Below are 20489 nucleotides of genomic sequence, written 5' to 3' on the forward strand. Positions count from 1 at the left end.
ACCCACACAAACAAGGGAACAGGCTCCTGCCGGGGCAGCAGGTGGTCCTGCCCCAAGCCCTGAGCCCCTAGCTGGGAAGGTTGAGTGGGTGGCACCTCCCTCGCAGGGACAACGCTGGCTCAAGAACCCACACGCGCTTGTCTTCCAGGGCCTTCGCACTCAACGACCTAGATGACTACGAGAAGCACTTCACAGTCATGAACTACGACCCGGACGTGGTGCTGAAGCAGGTAGGGCCTGAGGGAGGTGCAGAGCAGGTTCACACGGAGGCCAGGGCACACCCAGACCCCACCCCGCCCACACTGCCTCCTGGGAGGACTGGCACACGGGCCGATCCCAGGAGCCGCCTCCTGAGTTCCTGCTATGGAAGGTGATTGTTAGCCCTGCCACGATGAGCCGGGCTGGGCTCTGTGTTGTCTCAGGTAGGCCTCCGGGTACTCGCTGTGTTTGAGACGATGCGGACACAGGGGGATGTGGCCAGCAGCAGGTTGAGACAGTGTGTTCCCAGCCAGGGCTTAATCCTCACCGCCACTTCAACCGGAAAAGCACACCACCCTGTGAGTGCCAGGGCAGGCAGGGCCGGGAGGCACAGAGATGCATATGCTTAGAGGCCCCACCTGGTCCAGCTGCCTGCTGGCCCGTGACCCTGCCCGGGTCTAGGACCTCCTGTCCTCCCTGGTGCACAGTGCTGAGCAGTGCCCTGGGCAGTGGGCACTCAGTGCATGGCAGCTCCACCATCTGAGCACCTGGAGCTCAGGGACATCTGGACAAAGGCCCTTCCAAGATGGGGGCGAGAAACAGAGGTGGCCAGCCAGTGCACGGGGACAGGTAGGCACAGCCTCCACAGAGGCGAGAGGCCAGCTCTGGGTACAGGAAGGAAGAAAGGAAGTCCTGGAAGGCCTCTGTGACCTGGCTGGTTAATGAGTGTTTCAGATGCACAAAATGCCTACCCCACCCTGCCTATCACCAGCCTTGCAGGCGCCCTGGACTCCCCATGCAGCCAGCCCCAACGCTCCCCAGCTCCTGAATTGTGTGGCTGTCATTCCCAGGCGTGTCTTGTTCTTTTCAGCATGAGTATGTCCCTGACCATTCAAGCTGCTGTTTTGCTTACTTAAGTTTTTTGTTTTGTTTTGTTTTGTTTTGTTGAGAGACAATGTCTCACTCTGTCACCCAGGCTGGAGTGCAGAGGCGTGATCTCGGCTCACTGCAATCCAAGTCTCCTGGGCTCAAGCCATCCTTCTGCCTCAGCCCCCTAAAGTAGCTGGGACTACGGGCACGTGCCTCCACGCCCGGCTAATTTTTTTGTATTTTTAGTAGAGACAGGGTTTCACCATGTTGCCCAGGCTTGTCTCAAACTCCTGGACTCAAGCGATCTACCTGCCTCGGCCCCACAAAGTGCTGGGATTACAGGCATGAGCCACCACGCCCGGCCTCCTCCTTAGGTTTTTATGTAAATATCATCTTATGGAACAGATCCTTCTGCAGCTTGCTTTGTTGGCTGAGCGGCGTGTTTTGAGGCTCAGGGTTGTTGCTAAGTGTGGCTGCAGGTGGTTATCCGAGGTCTTCGCTAACAATAAACCATGGCACATGCACACGCGCGGAGGCACCTGTCCGTGCCCAAGTCTGAGGAGTCCTCTAGGAGGACTTGGAGAAAGGGCCCTGCCATGCCCTGGTGACTGTACCAGCACACACTCCTCACAGGGCCCAGCGGTCCTGTTGCTTCTGTCCCTCTTATCCTTGCCTGTGTTGAAGCCTACTCCCTAGGACCCAGAGCCCCCAGCAGGGCCCCAGGACGTTGCTGGAAGTCGCCCTCAGGTTCCGAGCCCCTCCCTTCTGTACTGTGGGGATCATCCCAAAAGCCCTCTCCTGGAGCCCTGTGCCTGGGGACGTGCGTCCAGCATGGCGTGGATGGCGGGCTTGCGTAGGGACCTTTCCTGGCTTGTCCTTTACTGGGAGAAACCTGAGCCGACTGCCACCTTCATCGGGTGTGTTTTGGGTAAAGTCTTGAGGCCAAAAAGATCTTGCGTCCCTCAAGCACTCCGAGCTGGTGCTGAGCCGGGGCACAGGCGGGCCCCGCGGGGGGTTCTGAGCTCCGCCTCCTTCGCACTGTACTGAGCTGAGTGTGAGGCTGGGTGCTGGCTCAGGCCCTGCAGTTTCTGGAGCTCTCGATGTTCAGTGTGTCGTGTGAGCCTCACAGCCGCCTGGCAAAGTCAGTTTACTGGGCAGGGCACATTTTTCCACTTCACAGAGGGGGAAACAGGCTCAGAGAAGTTAATCCGTTCGTCCAGAGTCACGCAGTGAGACCCGGGGCCCAGACTCCATCTCCTACCTTCTGTTTGGACCCTGAGGGGCTGGGGCTGGCTGCCTGCTCCTGGAACCCCCACCCAATGTCAGAAGCTTCTGGTCCAGGCAGTGGCAGGCTGCCTGCTCCCTGGCCCGGCAGGGCCTCTGCGGAGCGTGATGGGCCCTGTGCGGAGCGCGATGATGGGCCCTGTGCGGGGCGCGATGATGGGCCCTGTGCGGGGCGCGATGATGGGCCCTGCGTGATTTGGACTCTGCGGAGCGTGATGTGGCCTCTGTGCGGAGCGTGATGGGCCCTGTGTCTGTTGCAGGTGCACTGTGAAGAGTTCATCCCCGAGTTTGAGAAGCAATACCCAGAATTTCCCTGGACGGACGTCCAGGTAAGTCCTGTCCTGTACACCATCGCAGGCCAGTGGGGCGGGTCCCGGGCTGGGGGCCTGCAGGAGCTGCTCCCCTCCCTCTAGGCTGGTGTGGGCTGGGAGGGACCTTTGTCCTCTGCAGTTGGTCCTTCTCCCCAGAGGCTGGCGAGACAGCGTGGGCTCCCCTCCCTTTCCACCCTGGGTGTTTGTGGGTGCTCCTGAGAGGGAGGGGGCTGGAGGGGCTGGTGGGGCTGGTGGGGCACCCCTGGGACAGCCAGAGGACGGCAGCACTGCCTGAGCCCGGAATCCCAGTCATCTGGAGACGTAGGCTGGGCCCCCATGTCCGGCAGCAGCATTCTGGGTGCTGTGTTGAGCTCCTTGGGGCAGTGGGGAGCCACAGGGGGTCTGAGGCAGGAGATGGGCAGATTTACAGAAGGTGGGCGCCAGGAGTAAGAGGGCAGATGCTGGGTGGAGGCGGCCATGATGAGGTCTAGAGACATGAAGATGTGGGAAGGGGTGACTTGGACCATGTGGGGCCCGGGGCTTCGACAGGGGCAGCAGACCCCCATTGAGAGGCTGTCTGAGCAGGCCTCATGACTCAGCCTCCTGGGTCCCCAGGCTGAGATCTTCCGGGCCTTCACGGAGCTGTTCCAGGTGGCCTGTGCCAAGCCGCCGCCCCTGGGCCTCTGCGACTACCCCTCATCCCGGGCCATGTATGCTGTCGACCTCATGCTGAAGTGGGACAACGGCCCAGATGGTAAGAGGGGCGCCCCATCTCCTGATCCAAACCAGCAGGCGCCCCCTCTGCCAGCCAGCCACATGCCTGGAGAAGGCAGGGGGCTGCGCCAGGCTGTCCTCTGGCTTGAATCAGCCAGGAATCTGGGTTGGGGGAAGTGCCTGCGGTGCAGAGACTGTAGGGGACGAGCTGCGGGTTGGGCCTCTGTGTCGGGGAAGAGCTCACAGGACAGGAGACCCGTGTGAAAGGCACCCTGACCCCAACCCACACCACCCTGGCCGGCCTCCCCTGTGCCAGACCCACACACTCCCCACACACTCTCCACTGCTGCTGCATGTCTGCTTTTTTTTGACTAAACTGAACATTCAAGCCTAAAGGGCCAGGCTGTCATCCCTAGGGCTAGAGGCAGCCCTGGCCTCTCCTGGAGAAGCAGATGTCAGGCCAGGCCTCCCCAACAAAGTCAAGAGACCCAAGTTCTAGGTCCAGGCTTGCCCTGCTCATCCCCTGGGAATCAGGGCCCAGGTTCACGGCCTCCCCAGCCTTTGCTGGGTCCCCAGGCCATTGGCCCTGCAGAGTGAAGCCACCGAGCCTTCACACTCTGCTGCGCTCTTTGCCGTCAGGAAAGCGGGTGATGCAGCCGCAGATCCTGGAGGTGAACTTCAACCCCGACTGTGAGCGAGCCTGCAGGTACCACCCCACCTTCTTCAACGACGTCTTCAGCACCTTGTTTCTGGACCAGCCCGTGGCTGCCACGTTACCTGCCTTGTCTAGGCACTCGCTGTCCCCAAAACCTGTGCTTGGGGCAGGATTCCAACCTCAGTTCTCTGAGCTGCTTCTGCAAAGGCCCCCATGCCCCTCCCCACACCAGCTCTGGGCATAGCCTCAGCCCCAGGCCTCTGTCCTCCCAAGCCATCCTCCCGGCCTCACACTCCGGGAGCACAGCGTCCTCCTCCCACCTGTGGGTCAGAGCAGGACAGTGATGGTGTCCCCCGGGCTGAGCACCGCCCCAGGCCCTGCCCTCACCCCTCACCACCATCCGTGCACTGATGAGTCTCCAGTTCAGCCGAGGGCTTCGTTCCTGGCATGGAGAATTTGTTCCTGGCTGCTGTGTTTCCAGGAGGTGCTGGGGGAAGGGTTCCGTGGAGTGAGACAAGGTGTCCTCGGGAGCAGGGTTCCACTGGGAAGCGTCTGGGAGCCCTGTGTCACACAGTGCAGGCCGGTTTCTCTTCCGGGGTCTCTGCTCTTATGCATCAGAATGACCTCGGAATGGGTGTGGGGCCCCACACTGCACCCACAGGGCTCTTTGCGACGGGGGCCCAGGAGCAGCCTGAGGCTACCACCAGGCAAGCCTGCCTTATCACCCATTCCAGCTCACCCAGGACCTTCACCAGCAAACCTCCTGCTGAGGTCCTGGCAGGAGGCCACTGTTAACTTTTCCGTTTGCTGAGGGTCACAGACCCCGACAGGGAAGTCGATACCTGTCTTCCCAGTGGTTGCCCTGCTCGCTGGGCACTCCACGGAGTCCCGCCCTCCTCTGAAATGGGCCAGGATCCTTCAGCAAGGGGCGCCTGGGGCTGGGACTGATTGTGGACGGCGGAGCACCGACAGAAAAGCATTCCAAGGAGAACTTCAGGTTAAAGTCAGATGCCACCTACCAGGGTCTACAGTCAAAATGTTGACTTTTTCTTATTTTTTAATGTATGGGAGAAAAATGTAAAATTCCAGTTCTTTTCTAATTGTGTTTCTGAAATTAGGAGTCAGCTGCCAGCGTTATTGTGTGGCTGCAGTATGCCTGGGCCCAGCTCACGGGCAGTGGGTGGCCTAACTTCCCAGACAGGCGGGAGCTACTTCCAGAGCCTTCCAGTGCGTGGGAGGGCAGGGCTAGGTGTGGCGGTGTCTCCTCTTTGAAATTAAGAACTATCTTTCTTGTAGCAAAGTTGCACGTGGTGATGCTGCCTCCTCTCTCCGTGTTGTCTGGGCCCCTGTTTACAAGCACACCTTGCCCTTTCTGAGGGGAGCCATGCTCTAGCCCCTGGAGAACCTGTTGCAGGGGCAGGGCAGGCCCATCGCCTTTGGCAGCTCCTGGAGAGCTGTTGACATGCAGTCCCCCTTTATTGGTTTGTGCTGCAATAAAGGCCATCTTCTCTTACTTCTGCCCTCTTTTCTCTTTGGACCCCGGAGCCACAGGCTCAGCCTGGCCTATCACCCCGGCTGTCACTGAAAAACCCCAAATACCAAGAAGTCACCCAGAAAAAGTGGGAGAAGAAATAAGATGGCCTTTAGATCGCAGGCCTCCACCCCAAAGTCTGATTTCTCTGCTGGATCTGTTTCCAAGTTAACCAGGAGCCTCAGTCCTAGTGGCCCTAGAGATAGCGGCCTCCCCACGCTTGCCTCCTTGTCCTGGGGTGGGGACAGTGAGAAACCCTGCCCACTGGGGCATCTGCAGAGCCCCTCAGGCCACTGCTGGGCAGGTGCATGGACACCGTCAGTGGGTGGCAGCAGCGCCACATGGTGACCAAGGAGGTTAAGATTCAGAAGGCAGGCCAGGCATGGTGGCTCATGCCTGTAATCCCAGCACTTCGGGAGGCTGAGGCAAGCGGATCACAAAGTCAAGAGATGGAGACCATCCTGGACAACATGGTAAAACCCCTTCTCTACTAAAAATACAAAAAAAAAAAAAAAATTGCTGGGCATGGTGGTGCATGCCTGTAGTCCCAGCTACTCGGGAGGCTGAGGCAGAGAAACGCTTGAACCCGGGAGGTGGAGGTTGCAGTGAGCCACTGCACTCCAGCCTGACAACAGAGTGAGACTCCGTCTCAAAAAAAAAAAAAAAAAAGACACAGAGCGGCCCCGAGGCAGGCTGCCTGGACTGTGCTGCTTCTCTCCTGAGCCTCTCTTTGAGGGGAGGCCTCAGGACTGATGCCCACATGGACTCTGTCCAGATGCTCAGCAGCCAGTGCTCTCACTGGTTCCCAGCTCACTTAAAACCTGGTGCCCAGGGAGCAGCTGGGACAGCCCCCAGAATCAAGACGACATGGTCCAGGCTTTCCGTGCTTGTAGATAGCTGTTCTCTGTCCCCACATGTCCTTGCACCTCTGCTCACTGCAAATGGACACCCCCAAGGAAGGGTGGACATAGAGACCCAGGGACTCCATGAGCTGGAAGACCAGCTGGCTCCAGGTGCTAAGGCAGTTGCCAGGAGATGTTTATCCCACTAAATACTTCTTCCTGGTACTCATTTGCAGCCTCGTCAATCTGTGTTAAGAAGCCATCCAAAGCCAGAATTGACCAGGCACAGTGGTTCATGCCTGTAATCCCAGCACTGTGGGAGGCTGAGGTGAGCGGATCACTTGAGGTCAGGAGTTTGAGACCAGGCTGCCCAATATATTGAAATCCCATCCTACTAAAAATACAAAAATTAGCCAGGCATGGTGGTACGCACCTGTAATCCCGGCTACTCTGGAAGCTGAGGCAGGAGAATCGCTTGAACCTGGGAGGCAGAGGTTGCAATGAGCCAAGATCGCGCCACTGCACTCCAGCCTGGGCGACAGCATGACTCTGTCTCAAAAAATAATAAACCCACTCAGCATCAAAGCCTTAAGTCCCTAGTGGATGACAGCAGCTTAGAAAAGGGGGTAATGTTGTCTGTTACGAGCAGGGGAAACGTCGCCAGGCTGTTAAAAAGAAACCAGCAGATGAAATGCTAAATGTATTCTCTCGCCCGTTTTTCCAGGGCGTTTTTATGGCAATGCGTGTTTTGTGGCCAGCAGGAGCCATGTGGGATATTTGCTACAGATGAACAACCCCACGAGTTGGGCGGAGATGGCAGAAGTCTGGGTTGCACTTTCTCCAATCCCTAAGTGTCTGGTATGCACTCAGGTGTCCCTTGACACTTCAAAGGATACCCCTGTGCCCTGCGGGGATGGTGCCTGCTCACTGGCATGCTGGAGCGGGAGACAGCCTGGCCTATAAGTTTCTTGCTAGCAAGGACCTCTCTGCCATCCGCTGCTTGGACTAATGTCTGCACAGAGTTCTGGAGGAATTCAACTCTGAGCGTCTTGGAGAACTTCAGAAATAATAAAAAGGATACACAGAGGCTCCCCAGCTGGCTCCTCTGCACCGGTGAGCGTCAGGAAAGCCATGTGGGCTGAGAGCTCAGCTGAGTGCCTGTGGCCACGAAGCTGTTGGGTCCTGCAGAGTGTGATCTGTTGGGCATCAAACTGTGCCAGAGTCGAGGGAGCGGGAGGCTGAGGGTCAGGATGGAGCGGCTCAGCCTCTGGGCGGAAGCCATCCCTTCTGTCAGAAGAATGCAGTCAACTGTCTTTGCTCCTCTTTTCCCCGAGCTGTTCATTCTTTCGTGTGTGTGTGGATGTGGGTGTGGGTGTGGGTGTGGTGTGCGTGCGCCAGAGTGAATGGTATAGACAGTCTCCCTATGTTGCCCAGGCTGGTCTCAAACACCTGGCCTCAAGCAATCCTCCCTCCTCAGCCTCCCAAAGTGCTGGGATTACCGGTGTGAGCCACTGTGTCCAAGCTTTTGTGAACGTCAGGTTACGTTTGAGGTTCGGGTCAGGAGAGGACACAGGAGTCGGGGGAGAAAGGAGAGGAGGCAGCAGCCACGGGCTGCTGAGTGATGGCAAGCTCTCTATGAACATTTTGCCAATTTGAATGAACTTAGCCGCCAAAAACAAAACGCCCAGCAGGTCAGGCCTGGCCGCGGGGAGGGAGCCGCAGGCTGTGTTGCTGAGTGCTGCGTGGGTGTGGTGACCAATAGCAGGATGGAGGAGCGCTGCGTGTGGTTCTTGGCTCGATTACTCCAAACAGCTGCCTGGAGAGGTCATGGGTCGCCCAGTTGGAAGCCGGGGTGAGGGAGTGAGTGGCTGTGACGCCTCCAATCCTGGCCGCTCTGGGCCAGCAAGGAGGCCCTGTCTGCTGGAGTCGGGACCTAACTTTTCCTGCCTCGGACACCCTCTTGAGCCAACTGGGTGTTTGTGGGGCTATCCCTGGTGCAGTAAGGCTGCCACAAGCCTGGGCCCCTGGGGGACGGGGCAGTCAGCACCCCCAGCTCTGTCCTGGGTAAAACCAGCTGAGGGCCACGCATTGGGCAGGACTAGGCATTAGACACTGGTTGTGGGCCCAGCCATTCAAGGGCCCGGGCTGAGCATCCCGGAAGCCATGGGAAGTGGACAGGACCCCCTCCCTCTGCCGAAGCCCACGGCCCCAGCTGGGTCTGCGCCAGTGTGGGCTCCAGGGTGGCACCCAGGGTTGCTCTGTTCATCTCCTGCAGGGCTTCAGGAGCGTCCCAGGAAGCGTGGGGCAGCCCCAGCCGGATCCAGCCCTGTGTGGAGAAGGCAGCCCAGGCAGATCCCGCAGAGACGAGCTCCAGCGCAGCCCCAGCTCCCCCTCTTCCCTGTGGCCGGGGGTCCCACCCAAGCAAAAAGGCCATGGTAAAGGAAGTCAAAAACTTTATTCAGCTTATAAAATTCCATGTTCCGAGAACATGCTCTGAGCATGCAGAAAGCGCAGGACACTGCTCCTGGGTGGGGGCTCAGGTGGGGCCACCTCTGAAGCTCTGCTGACCCCCTGGGCCAAGGCCCTGACAGACTAGCAGACAGACTAGCAGGCCCAGTGGTTGTGAAAGCATGACAGCCACCATCACTGATGGCACCTGCTTGTGCAGCTGCAGTCCCTGGTGGGCCGGGCACTCACTCTGGCAGCCGCCGGCCCCCACGCCAGCCACGGTTGTCCCGCCATACACAGTAGTTGAGTGTGGTCGCGAAGGCCAGCCAGGCCAGGTAGGGGTAGAGCAGGCGGGCGGCCAGCGGGCTCACCTGGTACCAGGCCACGGTAGTGGCTGCCGCCGCCCCACTGACCAACAGGAGATCCACCAGGGCCTGCAGAGATTGGGGGAGGAAGGACAGGGAGGCCTGAGGCACCACGTCCACCCAAGTGCGTGTCCCACTGCCCAACTGCTGCTGGATTTGGGAGTCAGGAACCTCACTCACCCCCACTCCACCCCTGAGTGACCTGGCCAACCCCCTCCCCCATCTCAGCCTCAGTTTCCTCATCTGTAAAATGGGAACAGTCCTCCCGCCTGACCCATGCCATGTGTGGGGTGCACATGACATGCCTGAAGTGAACTCGGTTTGTTCAAGGGTGCGGTGGTGGCTCAGAGAGGTCTTGCAGGTCCCTTCCCCTCTCTGAGCTCAGAGCCTCCACGGAGGGCAGCGCTGACCTTCCAGCATTACTACAAGGCCCAAACAAAAACCTGCTCTTTTTCAGGTACAGTGGCTCACGCCTGTAATCCCAACACTTCGGGAGGCCAAGACGGGTGGTTCGCCAGAGGTCAGTAGTTCAAGACCAACCTAACCAATATGGTAAAACCCTGTCTTAAGGCCAGGCACAGTGGCTCACGCCTGTAATCCCAGCACTTTGGGAGGCCGAGGCGGGCGGATCATGAGGTCAGGAGATCGAGACGACCCTGGCTAACAGAGAAATGCCGTCTCTACTAAAAATACAAAAAATTAGCCGGGCATAGTCGGGGGCGCCTGTAGTCCCAGCTACTCAGGAGGCTGAGGCAAGAGAATGGCCTGAACCCGGGAGGTGGAGCTTGCAGTGAGCCGAGATCGCGCCACTGCACTCCAACCTGGCCGACAGAGCAAGACGCTGTCTCAAAAAAAAAAAAAAAAAAAAAAAAAAAAAAATCCCTGTCTCTATTAAAAATAAAAAAATTAGCCAGGCATGGTGGCATGTGCCTGTAGTCCCAACTACTCAGGAGGCTGAGGCCGGAGAATTGCTTGAACCTGGGAGGCGGAGGTTGCAGTGAGCTGAGATCTCGCCACTGCACTCCAACCTGGGTGAGAGAGTAAGACTCTGTCTCAAAAAAAAAAAAAAAAAGAAGCTGTCGTGTAGAGGGGCCAGTGACCCTGCCCACACAGTACCAGGCTTCATGTGGGTTTTCCTATACAGTAGCCCCCAAACCCACCCTGCAACCCCTTCTGCCTTAATAGCTTCCCTCACTGAAGGAGAGTCAGTAGAGGGGAGGCTCCAGGGCGTGGGCTGCTTAGAGCTAGAGAGACATGGCCTTTTGCCTCCCCTGGCTCCACCTACATTGACCCAGTGTCCTATGTGATGCCCCAGGGCCTCCAAGGGTCAGACCCAGGGATCAGGGACACATGCCGTAGCCACACTTACCCAGCCCATTTGTCGGGCACCAAAGAAGATGGGGGGCCACGCCCAGTTCAGGGCCAGCTGCCCGGTGTAGAGGCCCAGGGGAACCACAGCCTCCTCCGTGAAGCCTCCCAGCTCTTTCCAGACCAGGTAGGAGCCATACCTGAAACAGAGGCCGCAGTTCAGAGCACCATTAGGAGCAAGGCCAGGAGCCTTGCCCACCTCCCAGTGACACAGTGATGGCTCATGCGTGACCTGACACTGATGGCTGTGTGATCTCAGGGAAGTTGCCTGACCTCTCTGGGCCTTCATTTTTCATAGGGTTGCTGTAGGGATTCTAGTTAGCACACTGGCAGTGCTGCATGCGATACCCAGCATATAGGACACTCAATAAACACCTGCCATTATTATCACTGTCACTGCTATGAAGGGGAACCACATGGTGTGACTAGGTAGAGAGGAGGCTCTTAACCTAGCCAGAGCACTGCACAGAGGATAGGACATTTGGGCTGGGCCTTAAAGGATGAATAGGAGTTTTTCAGGGGAGGAAACAGGACATGCAAAGGCTGTGAGGCGGCTGTGAGGCAGATGTGAGACCCCGAGTCAGTCTGTGACTGCAGGGTGAGGTCCAGGGGGAGGCCTGGTGATGGGAGCTGTTAACACAGGGCAACAGTAACACCACCAGTAACAGTAGCCGATGCCCTCTGGCACTCACAGGAGCCCTACCTATGAGAAGGCCCTACCACTTCCCAAGCATTCACTCATTTCAGCCTCCTGATAATGCTGTAAGGCAGGCAGTGTCAGCACCCCCTTTACAGTGAGGAGACTGAGGCACAGGCGGTGAAGTGACTGAGATCTCTTGGCAGGCCATCAGTGGATAAAGTCCGGTCGGCCGGGGCCAGAGCCCTGACTCTCACCTACCAACAAGGGGTTTGCCTTATCCAGAGCCACAGGGAGCCCCAAAAAGTTCCCCCAAAGACAGGCTGGGACCAGGTGGTATAGGAAGGCCAAGCAGGGTGGGGACACTGGAGCCAGGAAAGTGTGGGAGCCTGGCTGGGCAGGGCCTGGGCCGGAAGGGGTGAGGCCCAGGTGACACCCAGGTTCCAGGGCCTTATTCCCATCAGAGCTGGGCACCTGGCCTGGCCTCTGCTATCTGCCCCCTGGAGTGCCTGGCACCTGCGTCCCCACCCTGCATTGGGCTGACACGGAACCAGTATGCAGGGAACATTCCAGAAGGCAGTCAATTCCCTGCCTCCTGGGTGCAGTCCCCTCTACAGCCACCAAGAGGCGCCCTGCCCCTCCCAGCACGTCCTTTCCGGGTGGAATTCCCCTGGTCTAGTTCCAAGGGATTCAGGCCAGACTCAGCCTGAAGGGGGCAGTGCGGGGTCCACACTTGCAAGCCCTGTGTCCTTGGGAGGCCCCTTATCATGGGGGGCGTTGAGTATGAATGAGATGAGCCTGGCACTGGGCAGGAGTTCAACAGAGGAGCTGCTCTCGGGGCTGTCGCTGCCGTTGTTAATCTTGGAAAGCATCCATGCCGCTGCCCAAGGCCAACCTTCACACACTAAGCCGGCCTCCGCCTGGAGCTGTGAACATGGCAGGGATGCCAGGGTGGGGTGAGCGTCTGACCCATCCCCGCAGGGGCCCAGGAGGAGAAAGTTCAGTTGTGCAATCAACAGGCCCACAGCTTCCCCACCCTGGCTTGCCAAATGGGGCTGGGAAACCATGCCGTGGCCCATGGCCCGCCTGGAGGAGACCCTCTGTCCTGGGCCAGGCCTCTCCTTGCAAAGGGCCAGGCTCATCCCCAGGCCAGCACACGTGCCCACCTACCCCATGGCTGAGTAGAGCGTGCCCCAGACAGGGCCCAGCACCCAGTGGGGCGGGTGCCACGAGGGCTTCTGCAGGCCGGCGTACCAGCGGAGACCCTCGCCGTGGACAAAGCGGGAGCCCACGAAGCACCCCAGGCTGGGCGCCAGTGTGAAGCCCATGGCGGGCACCCAGGGCGGGGCCATGGCTGCTGCAGCTGCTGTTCAGGGGAGCTCTGAAAGAAAAGACAAGGCTGGGTGAAGGCATTCCTGAGGCCATGGGGTTAGGCCTGTGTCTCCTCCAGCATCCCTGAAAGGCCTGTCACCCACAGATCAACCAGTTGGCTTATCAGGAGGCACAGAGATGTGCAGGGCAGGAGTGGCTGAGTGAACACATTTCCAGCCCTGCTCCTGCCCCAGCTGCCTGGCCTCACCTTTGTCCACCCTCACCTCGACCTTGGGTCTCCTGGCACTGACCCCTCCTCCCTGCTGCCTCTTCCGAGGCCAGTTTGGGTCCCCTCCACCAAGAAGCCTTCCCAGCCTGCCTGCCTGGGCCAAGTCCCAGCTCTGGGGGCTCTGCCAGGCCAGTGCTTTACATTCCAGCACTTCACATTCACCTTTCACTCACTCACTCACTCATTCGGTGACTGCTATCAGACAGAGTTTGGGTCAAATCCCTTTCCTCACTGCCTCACTGTGACCTCAGGCAAATCACATCAACTCAGGGCCTCAGTTTCCCCCTCGGTAGAGTGGGATATCAATGCTTACCTACCTTGAACACAGCTCAGTGCACAGCAGCAAGGACTCTACACAGCTGTTTCAGCACCCCACACGGGCCCCACTAAAACCACCGCCCCTTCCCCATGCACCGGAGATGGACAGCGGCCTGCCTGGGGCCACAGTGCACTCTGGGCCAGGCTCTGCCCCGGTGACAATATGGCTCCCACCCTGGCCTCATCAAAAAATGAAGGGCTAAGGTCCCACTCACTCTGATTCTAGGTGGAGAATCAGGGGTCATCTGCTCTTGTCTGAGACAATAAGCCACACAACCGGATTTAGTTCCGCCAACTTGCAGCAAGGCCTGCTGGGGCGAGGGTTGGGACCCAGCGGGGCACGGGGTTGGGGAGGCCCTGAGTGGGCACAGACTGGGGCTGAGGGAGCCTGGACCTCAGAAAGGGACCCTCTGACCGGGGACCAGGGAGGAGATGCCACAGGAAGAACAGTGAGCACTTTCGCCCCAGGGGAACGCGAGAGACAAGCATTCCAGGGGTCATGGAGGCAGCCAAGTGGGGGCAGAAGGGGGTCAGAGGAGACTGTGCTGAATGTGGGCTTCGGCAGGGGCAAAGGGCAAAGGGCAAAGCCGGCCCCAGGGAGAAGGAGCAGCTGCTGGCCTGGAATCCATGGAGCTGGGTGAGCACAGAAGCCACCTCAGTGCCCAGCAGCCAGGGACTATTAAAGACTGGCCCTTCACAAACCAAGCTTTTGAAGGCTTTTTAGTGATGAAAAAGTTGTTCTCACTAACACGAAGAAAGCAGAATATACATAGACTACAGAATGACCCCAATTTTGGCAAAGAATGGATAATATAGATTTGCTTTTTTTTATATATATATAGTCTCGCTCTGTTGCCCAGCCTGGAATACAATCTCAGCTCACTGTAACCCCCGCCTCCCAGGTTCAGGGGATTCCCCCGCCTCAGCCTCCCACCTCCCAAGTAGCTGGGATTACAGGCACATGCCACCATGCCGGGCTAATTTTTGTAGTTTTAGTAGAGACAGGGTTTCACCATGTTGGCCAGGCTGGTCTCGAACTCCTGACCTCAGATGATCTGCCTGCTTCGGCCTCCCAAAGTGCTGGGATTACAGGCATGAGCCACTGCACCCAGCCTAGATACGCATTTTTTTTTCTCAGTTGTAACCATTGCATGAAGATGTTAGCCACAGTCATAATCATAAAGCCAGCATTTCCAGAGAAATGGCTGTATGCCAGGCCAGGCAAGCTTTACCCCAACACTGGCCATGAACCCTCACCCTGCGAGGGAGCGATGCCACCTTATGGCCGTCTGCCAACAGACACCTGAGGCACAGGGCAGTGGAGACGTCTGCCCAAGGCCCCTCCACAGGCCAGCCACTCAGGATTCCAGAGTCCACCCTCGGCAGCAGGATTTATGATGCTAAGTTCACTACGTTACTTGTTTGCCAAAATATGTATAATGAACATTACTGTATTTTATATTTCAGAGACAGAGTGTCGCTGCTGTCCAGGCTGGAGAGCAGCAGCACCATCGTAGCTCACTGCAGCCTTGACCTCCCAGGCTCAGGGGATCCTCCCACCTCAGCCTGGAGGTAGCTGGAACTCCAGGCATGCACCACCATGCCCAGCTACTTTTTGTATTTTTTTGTAGAGACAAGTTCTCTCCATGTTGCCCAGGCTAGTCTCAAACTCCTGGGCTCAGGTGATCCTTTCACTTTGTTCTCCGAAAGTGCTGGGATTATAGGCATGAGCCACCATGCCTGGCCAGGGCACTTTTTTTTTTTTTTTTTTTTTTGAGATGGAGTCTTGCTCTGTCACCCAGGCTGGAGTGCAGTGGCAAGATCTCTGCTCACTGCAACCTCCGCCTCCCGGGTTCAAGCGATTCTCCTGCTTCAGCCTTCCAAGTAGCTGGGATTACAGGCACCCGCCACCACGCCCAGCTAATTTTTATATTTTTTAGTAGAGACAGGGTTTCATCATGTTGGCCTGGCTGGTCTCAAACTCCTGACCTGAGTTGATCTGCCTGCCTCAGCCTCCCAAAGTGCTAGGATTACAGGCATGAGCCACCGCACTGGGCCTGTTTTAAAGGAACAATCAGAGTGTCAGGCATCCAGCAGATTCCCATGCTGCCACTTACTATGATTCCCTCCCCTCCCTGGACCTCAGTTTTCTCACCTGTTGAATGGGGACAGTTACCCCATCCCCCAAGGTTGCTGCACAGATGAGCAGTAAGGATGGACATTCTTGGGGACTGGGCATGTGACCTAGGTCCTGGCAAGAAATATTCCTGTGGGCCGGGCGCGGTGGCTCAAGCCTGTAATCCCAGCACTTTGGGAGGCCGAGACGGGCGGATCACAAGGTCAGGAGATCGAGACCATCCTGGCTAACACGGTGAAACCCCGTCTCTACTAAAAAATACAAAAAACTAGCCGGGCGAGGTGGCGGGCGCCTGTAGTCCCAGCTACTCGGGAGGCTGAGGCAGGAGAATGGCGGGAACCCGGGAGGCGGAGCTTGCAGTGAGCTGAGATCCGGCCACAGCACTCCAGCCTGGGTGACAGAGCAAGACTCCGTCTCAAAAAAAAAAAAAAAAAAAAAAGAAATATTCCTGTGTTCTCCCTCTCCCTCCCTTCTGCCCCTCCCCCTCCTGCCCCTCCATCCTGCCCCTCCCCCTCCTGCCCCATCCCCTTCATCCTGCCCCGCCCCCTCCCTCCTGCCCCACCCCTTCCCTCCTGCCCCACCCCCTCCCTCCTGCCCCACCCTCCAGCTTCCAGGGTACACTGCTAATGGGGTGGTAGTGGGGGTCTGATGTCACTACACATATGAAAGGCCACCTTCCCCGGTACGGGAGGTACTGCTGAGCACTGGCCCTGCACCACTGCCAAGTGGATACGGAGCTCTGGACCACAGCCCTGGGACCACCTCCCAGCTCAGCCTCCCACTATATCCTCTCAGGTAAGCCCAGGCCAGCTCAGCCTGCTGCCCATCTGGGCAACTGAGACATAACCGCTGCTCTGCTGGAGCCTGCGTGAGTCCACAGCTGAGTGATGTTGTGGGGGAACCGTAAGGAGTCTCATTCAGCCTCCGCTGGAAACAAGCCGGACCAGGGTTCCTGTACGTGCGTTTTCCCAGGACACCCCCAGTTGAGGCCCACCTGCCCCACACTGATGGCCCACTCTCAGTCTCACAAGTGTCCCTGTCCAGGCGAGCAAGGTTAATACCACCAGCATAAGACACACGCACATCCAGAACCCCTTGATACCACATGGAAGCTGATGCACTTTCAGTGATGTTCATGCAACAAATGGAAACCCCCAGTGCACCATTCAGCAGCATTTGTATATTGCCATTGTTGTGCAGCCACCCTCTGTATCAAGTTCCAAAGCATTTTCAACCCCGAAAAGAAACCCTGTATCCATCAGCAGTGGCTCCCCTCCCTCCCCCCACCCCTGGCAGCCAGCAATCTGACTTCTCTCTGGGGACTTGCCCATCCTGGACATTTGGTCTCAGTGCAGTGTGTGGCCCTGGTGTCTGGCTTCCTTCACTGAGCGTCATGTTCTAGAGGTCCTCACCTTGTAGCATGTGGCAGAACTTCTCCCTCCCCACGATTCTGTCACCTGGCCCCAGCACCCAGCCAGGGCCAGGCGCACACTCGGAGCCCAGTAAATCACAAATGGAACTCACCCAGTGTTCCAGCTGACACGAGCTTAGAGACCACCCTCCAGGTGCCCTGTTGCACAGAACGAATTAACGTCACAGAGGCATGGCGGCTTTCCCAAGGCCACAGCAAGAGAGAGCAGGGTCTGGAGCCGGTTCTGAGTCCCGTGCTCACACTCCCACCCCAGGATGCCCCCTTCTCAGGCCTGGCTGTGGTTATGACCCACAGGGCCAAGGGGCTCAGAGGGTCTGCCCCACCAGAAAACAGGGTGGTCAGATGCCCCACATGGAGAAAGCCTGGTGGCGGGCAGGGAGTTTCCTAGGGCCTCTGGGGAACTGCCTGGCTCCTGAATCGCCCAATCAGGGAACAGGTGGGCAGCATGAACATGATGAGTCATGCTGGGCCGGGCTAGGCAGGGTCCAGAAATCTGCTCTGGGATGGGCCCAGGGAAGGCTGGGGTGGGCCAGGGGGCATACATGGCAGGGACGGGACTCGGGGTTCAGGCAGGGGGTGAAGCCACCTATGCCCCTTTGTCTCCTTCAGGTGAACAGGGATCCAGACCTCGGCTCTGCCTCCATCCAAGGCTCGTCTCTGGGCCCGGCTTCCCTCCACATCAGGGGGGTAAACCCGCCGTGTCTGCTTCTCAGGGGCTTGGGGTAGCTCAAGGGAGGAAGGGGTGGGACAACAACGTTTCCCTGAAAACTCTAGAGAAGAGAGGGCTTGTGGGTATCGGTGTGGGGCCACTAGCCCCATTTCCTCCAGGGGAAGACAGGGCCTCAAGGCTTGGACCTGAGACGAGACCCTATCAGCCATGAGAGCCCCTGGACACTCCACAGGTGAAAATGCCCTGCACGGAGCAGCGCCCCCAAAACAGAGGCAAGATCAGGGCAGGGTAGAGGACGCAGGACGTGGAGGCAGGAGAAGGCTCCAGGCCTCGCTCAGCTCTGGCTGTGCACGGGCCTCTGGTAGGCAGGGGCCTGCATGGTGGAGTCCGTGCTCATCCCGATGGTCACCGCCTCGTTTAGTCCCCACAGCGGCCACAGGGGACTAGCTGCTTTTCCCTGAGCCACATGGCCCACTTGGCCTCCATAGTGGACTCATAACTTGTCCCATTTTCCAGATGAGGAAGCTGAGACATGAGAAGTCACAGAACTTTCTAGGTCTGAGTGACTCCAAAACTCATCCCACCCCTCCCTCTGAGCCGGGTGTCTGCCGGCCTGCTCTGGGCTGCATGGCCACTTGCCAGCATCTGTGTCACCACCCGTCTCAGCCTCCTTCCTCATCTGTAACAGGGCTCATAAAGCCTGCAGCACCAGGATTGGACCCGCAGGCCCCAGGCCACTCCACCCCACCTGTGAACTGTGCCAGAAGGTTCTCCCAAGGCCAGCAGCATCGCTCTCTCCACCTGCCACAGCAACATCCCAGCCCCCACAGAGCATCAGGCCCCGCAGGATCTGAGCCCTCCCCAACCAAGGGTGGGACCCAGGGTCTCCGGGTCTTGTGAGACTTCACTCCTGGCCCGGAGACCCCAGACCCATAGCTGCCCCAAGGTATCTCATCTTCTGGGCCTCTGTGTCCCTATCTGTGAGGTGGTGGTCGAGCCAGTGGGTTTCAGGGTGTCTTTCTGTTCTTGGAGACCTCCCTATAGGTGACCCAGAAGGCCAGGCACAGTGGCTCACACCTGTAATCTCAGCACTTTGGGAGGCTGAGGCAGGCAGATCACCTCAGGTCAGGAGTTCGAGACCAGCCTGGCTAACATGGTGAAATCCTGTCTCTGCTAAAAATACAAAAATTAGCCAGGTGTGGTGGCGGGCGCCTGTAGTCCCAGCTATTCAGAAGGCTAAGGCAGGAGAATCAACTGAACCCAAGAGGTGGAGGTTGCAGTGAACCGAGATTACGCCCCTGCACTCCAACCTGGGCAACAAAGCGAGACTCCCTCTCAAAAAAAAAAAAGAAAAAAACCGAACAAACAAAAAGCACAACTTAACTAACTAAAAAAAGAAGGCGATCCAGGAACAGAATAAGGAATGTGTCCCTTCTCTGATCCCCACCACCACCCCCAGCTGCACCCAGCTCCCCTGAGCCTTGTCTCTCCAATGAAGCCACCATTGTCCCAGAGACTTGTTTTCAGGCTTTTAAAAAATGACTCATGGCTAATCGTCCTGACTTTGTGTGCGTTTTTCATTACGAAAGTAACCAGTGGAACAGCCCACACGTCTGGAAAAATCCACAGCCAACCTGGCCATCGAGTGGCCTGGCAAAGGGTAGGGTGAGGGTGGGTGTCCAGGGGGAATTGGTTCTGTTAAGAAAGACTCATTTCCTTTCCTTCAAGGTTCGGGGGTTAAACTTTTTTTTTAGTGAAAAATAAAGAAACAGCCTGGCCGACATGGTGAAACCCCGTCTCTACTAAAAGTACAAATATTAGCCAGGCTGAGGCAGGAGAATCACTTCAACTCAGGAGGCAGAGGTTGCAGTGAGCCCAGCTCGAGCCACTGCACTCCAGCCTGGGCAATGGAGCGAGAGACACCGACTCCAAAAATACATATAAATAAAAGTAAAGAAGAAATTAAGAATGACTTCCCTAGTGGTCCAGTGGTTAAAAAGAAAATAAAATTAAAAAGACTACTGTTTTACACAAAGAGAGCATATCCACGCATTGTTTGCCCAATCAAAAGTAAAGAAAACACAAATAAGCCAGAAATGGTGGCTCACGCCTGTAATCCCAGCACTTTGGGAGGCTGAGGTGGGAGGATCGCTTGAGCCCGGGAGTTCTGCAGGAGACTGCAGTGAGCTATGATTGCATCACTGCACTCCAGCCTGCCTACCAGAGTAAGACCCTGTCTCAAACAAAAAAAAAAAAAGAAAAAAAGAAGGAAAAAAAGAGAAAGAAAGAAAAACGAAACAAAACAAAACAGAGATTCAAAACTGAAATACTGAAAAAGCTAAAGGTAAATGTAGGCTCCCTCGCTGTGAGCCCAAGCCCTTCACCCCACCTGGAGAACCTGCTGTGAATATTTTCTGGTAGATCCAGCCAGACATGGTGCCTCACGCCAGGCATAAGTCTGTACAGACGACAGGACACAGCACATGTGTGTGCACACATGCACAGACACACTCCCAGGAAACAAAGTGGCCCTCGGGGCACAGTGGAGGAGGCAGGCTGGGATCAGGCCCTGGCTCCACCACGCCAGCTGCATGACTCTGGACAAAGGCTTCTTTGGTAAGCCTCAGTTTCCCCCAGTTTCCAGCACTCCCCTGGGAGCCCAGGATTCCCGCGGAGCCTCCCTATGGGGCTGCCAGCAGCCAGGTGGAGACTCAGGGGCCGCCTTCCCCTGCTGGGCTGAGGCTGGCTCTCCTGCCCTTGCTACACAGCCCCTTTCACCGCCAGTGGAAACCTGCCTCACGCTGCCCTGTCTCGGGCCCCACCGACTCCACAGAGACGCCGGGCCTCGCCCACGTTCTGGCAGCAGGCCTTCATGGGCAGGGCTTGCTGTGTGCCAGGCGAGCTGGGCGACTGCTTCCTGTACACCACCTCCCCTAATATCCTCGCCCTGCCTGAGTCCATTCTGGGACAGCCTCAAGTCCTGTCTCTCCTGCCATCCAGCCCAGGGCACACTGCTGGTATTCCGTAGCGCCGGCCCCTGGCAGGCTGGCCAGAGGGGCTCCAGGCCCACGCCAGGCCATGGCCTCTGGAAGCTGCCCTGGCCAGCAGT

General features: G+C 57.6%; 3 protein-coding genes across 8 annotated transcripts in view; 1 reads left to right on the forward strand and 2 right to left on the reverse strand.

The window, feature by feature from the left end:
- TTLL12 (tubulin tyrosine ligase like 12) overlaps positions 1-5545 on the forward strand; it is a 91828-nt gene extending 86283 nt beyond the window's left edge. Inside the window, 5 exon segments of the mRNA XM_050805854.1 lie at positions 149-230; positions 2613-2681; positions 3279-3417; positions 4017-4136; positions 4139-5545. Of these exon segments, the coding sequence (XP_050661811.1) occupies positions 149-230; positions 2613-2681; positions 3279-3417; positions 4017-4136; positions 4139-4167 (439 nt within the window). The 3' untranslated portion in view covers positions 4168-5545.
- The window catches only part of MPPED1 (metallophosphoesterase domain containing 1), an 822621-nt gene that overhangs the window by 341486 nt on the left and 460646 nt on the right, over positions 1-20489 (reverse strand). The gene's annotated exons all lie outside the window — the stretch shown is intronic.
- Positions 8842-20489, reverse strand: part of TSPO (translocator protein) — a 677237-nt gene continuing 665589 nt past the window's right edge. For 5 of the 6 annotated variants that reach the window (XM_050806137.1, XM_050806136.1, XM_050806132.1 and 2 more), the window contains exons 3-5: positions 12394-12604; positions 10588-10726; positions 8842-9287 (exon numbers count right to left, since the gene is read on the reverse strand). In XM_050806137.1, the coding sequence (XP_050662094.1) occupies positions 9099-9287; positions 10588-10726; positions 12394-12575 (510 nt within the window). In that variant the 5' untranslated portion in view covers positions 12576-12604 and the 3' untranslated portion in view covers positions 8842-9098. Of the gene's footprint in view, positions 9288-10587; positions 10727-12393; positions 12605-16802; positions 17136-20489 lie in introns of those variants that run through there. The other variant, XM_050806138.1, reaches the window with a different exon arrangement.

This window comes from Macaca thibetana, chromosome 10 (assembly GCF_024542745.1).
Source record: "Macaca thibetana thibetana isolate TM-01 chromosome 10, ASM2454274v1, whole genome shotgun sequence".
Taxonomy (NCBI): Eukaryota; Metazoa; Chordata; class Mammalia; order Primates; family Cercopithecidae; genus Macaca; species Macaca thibetana.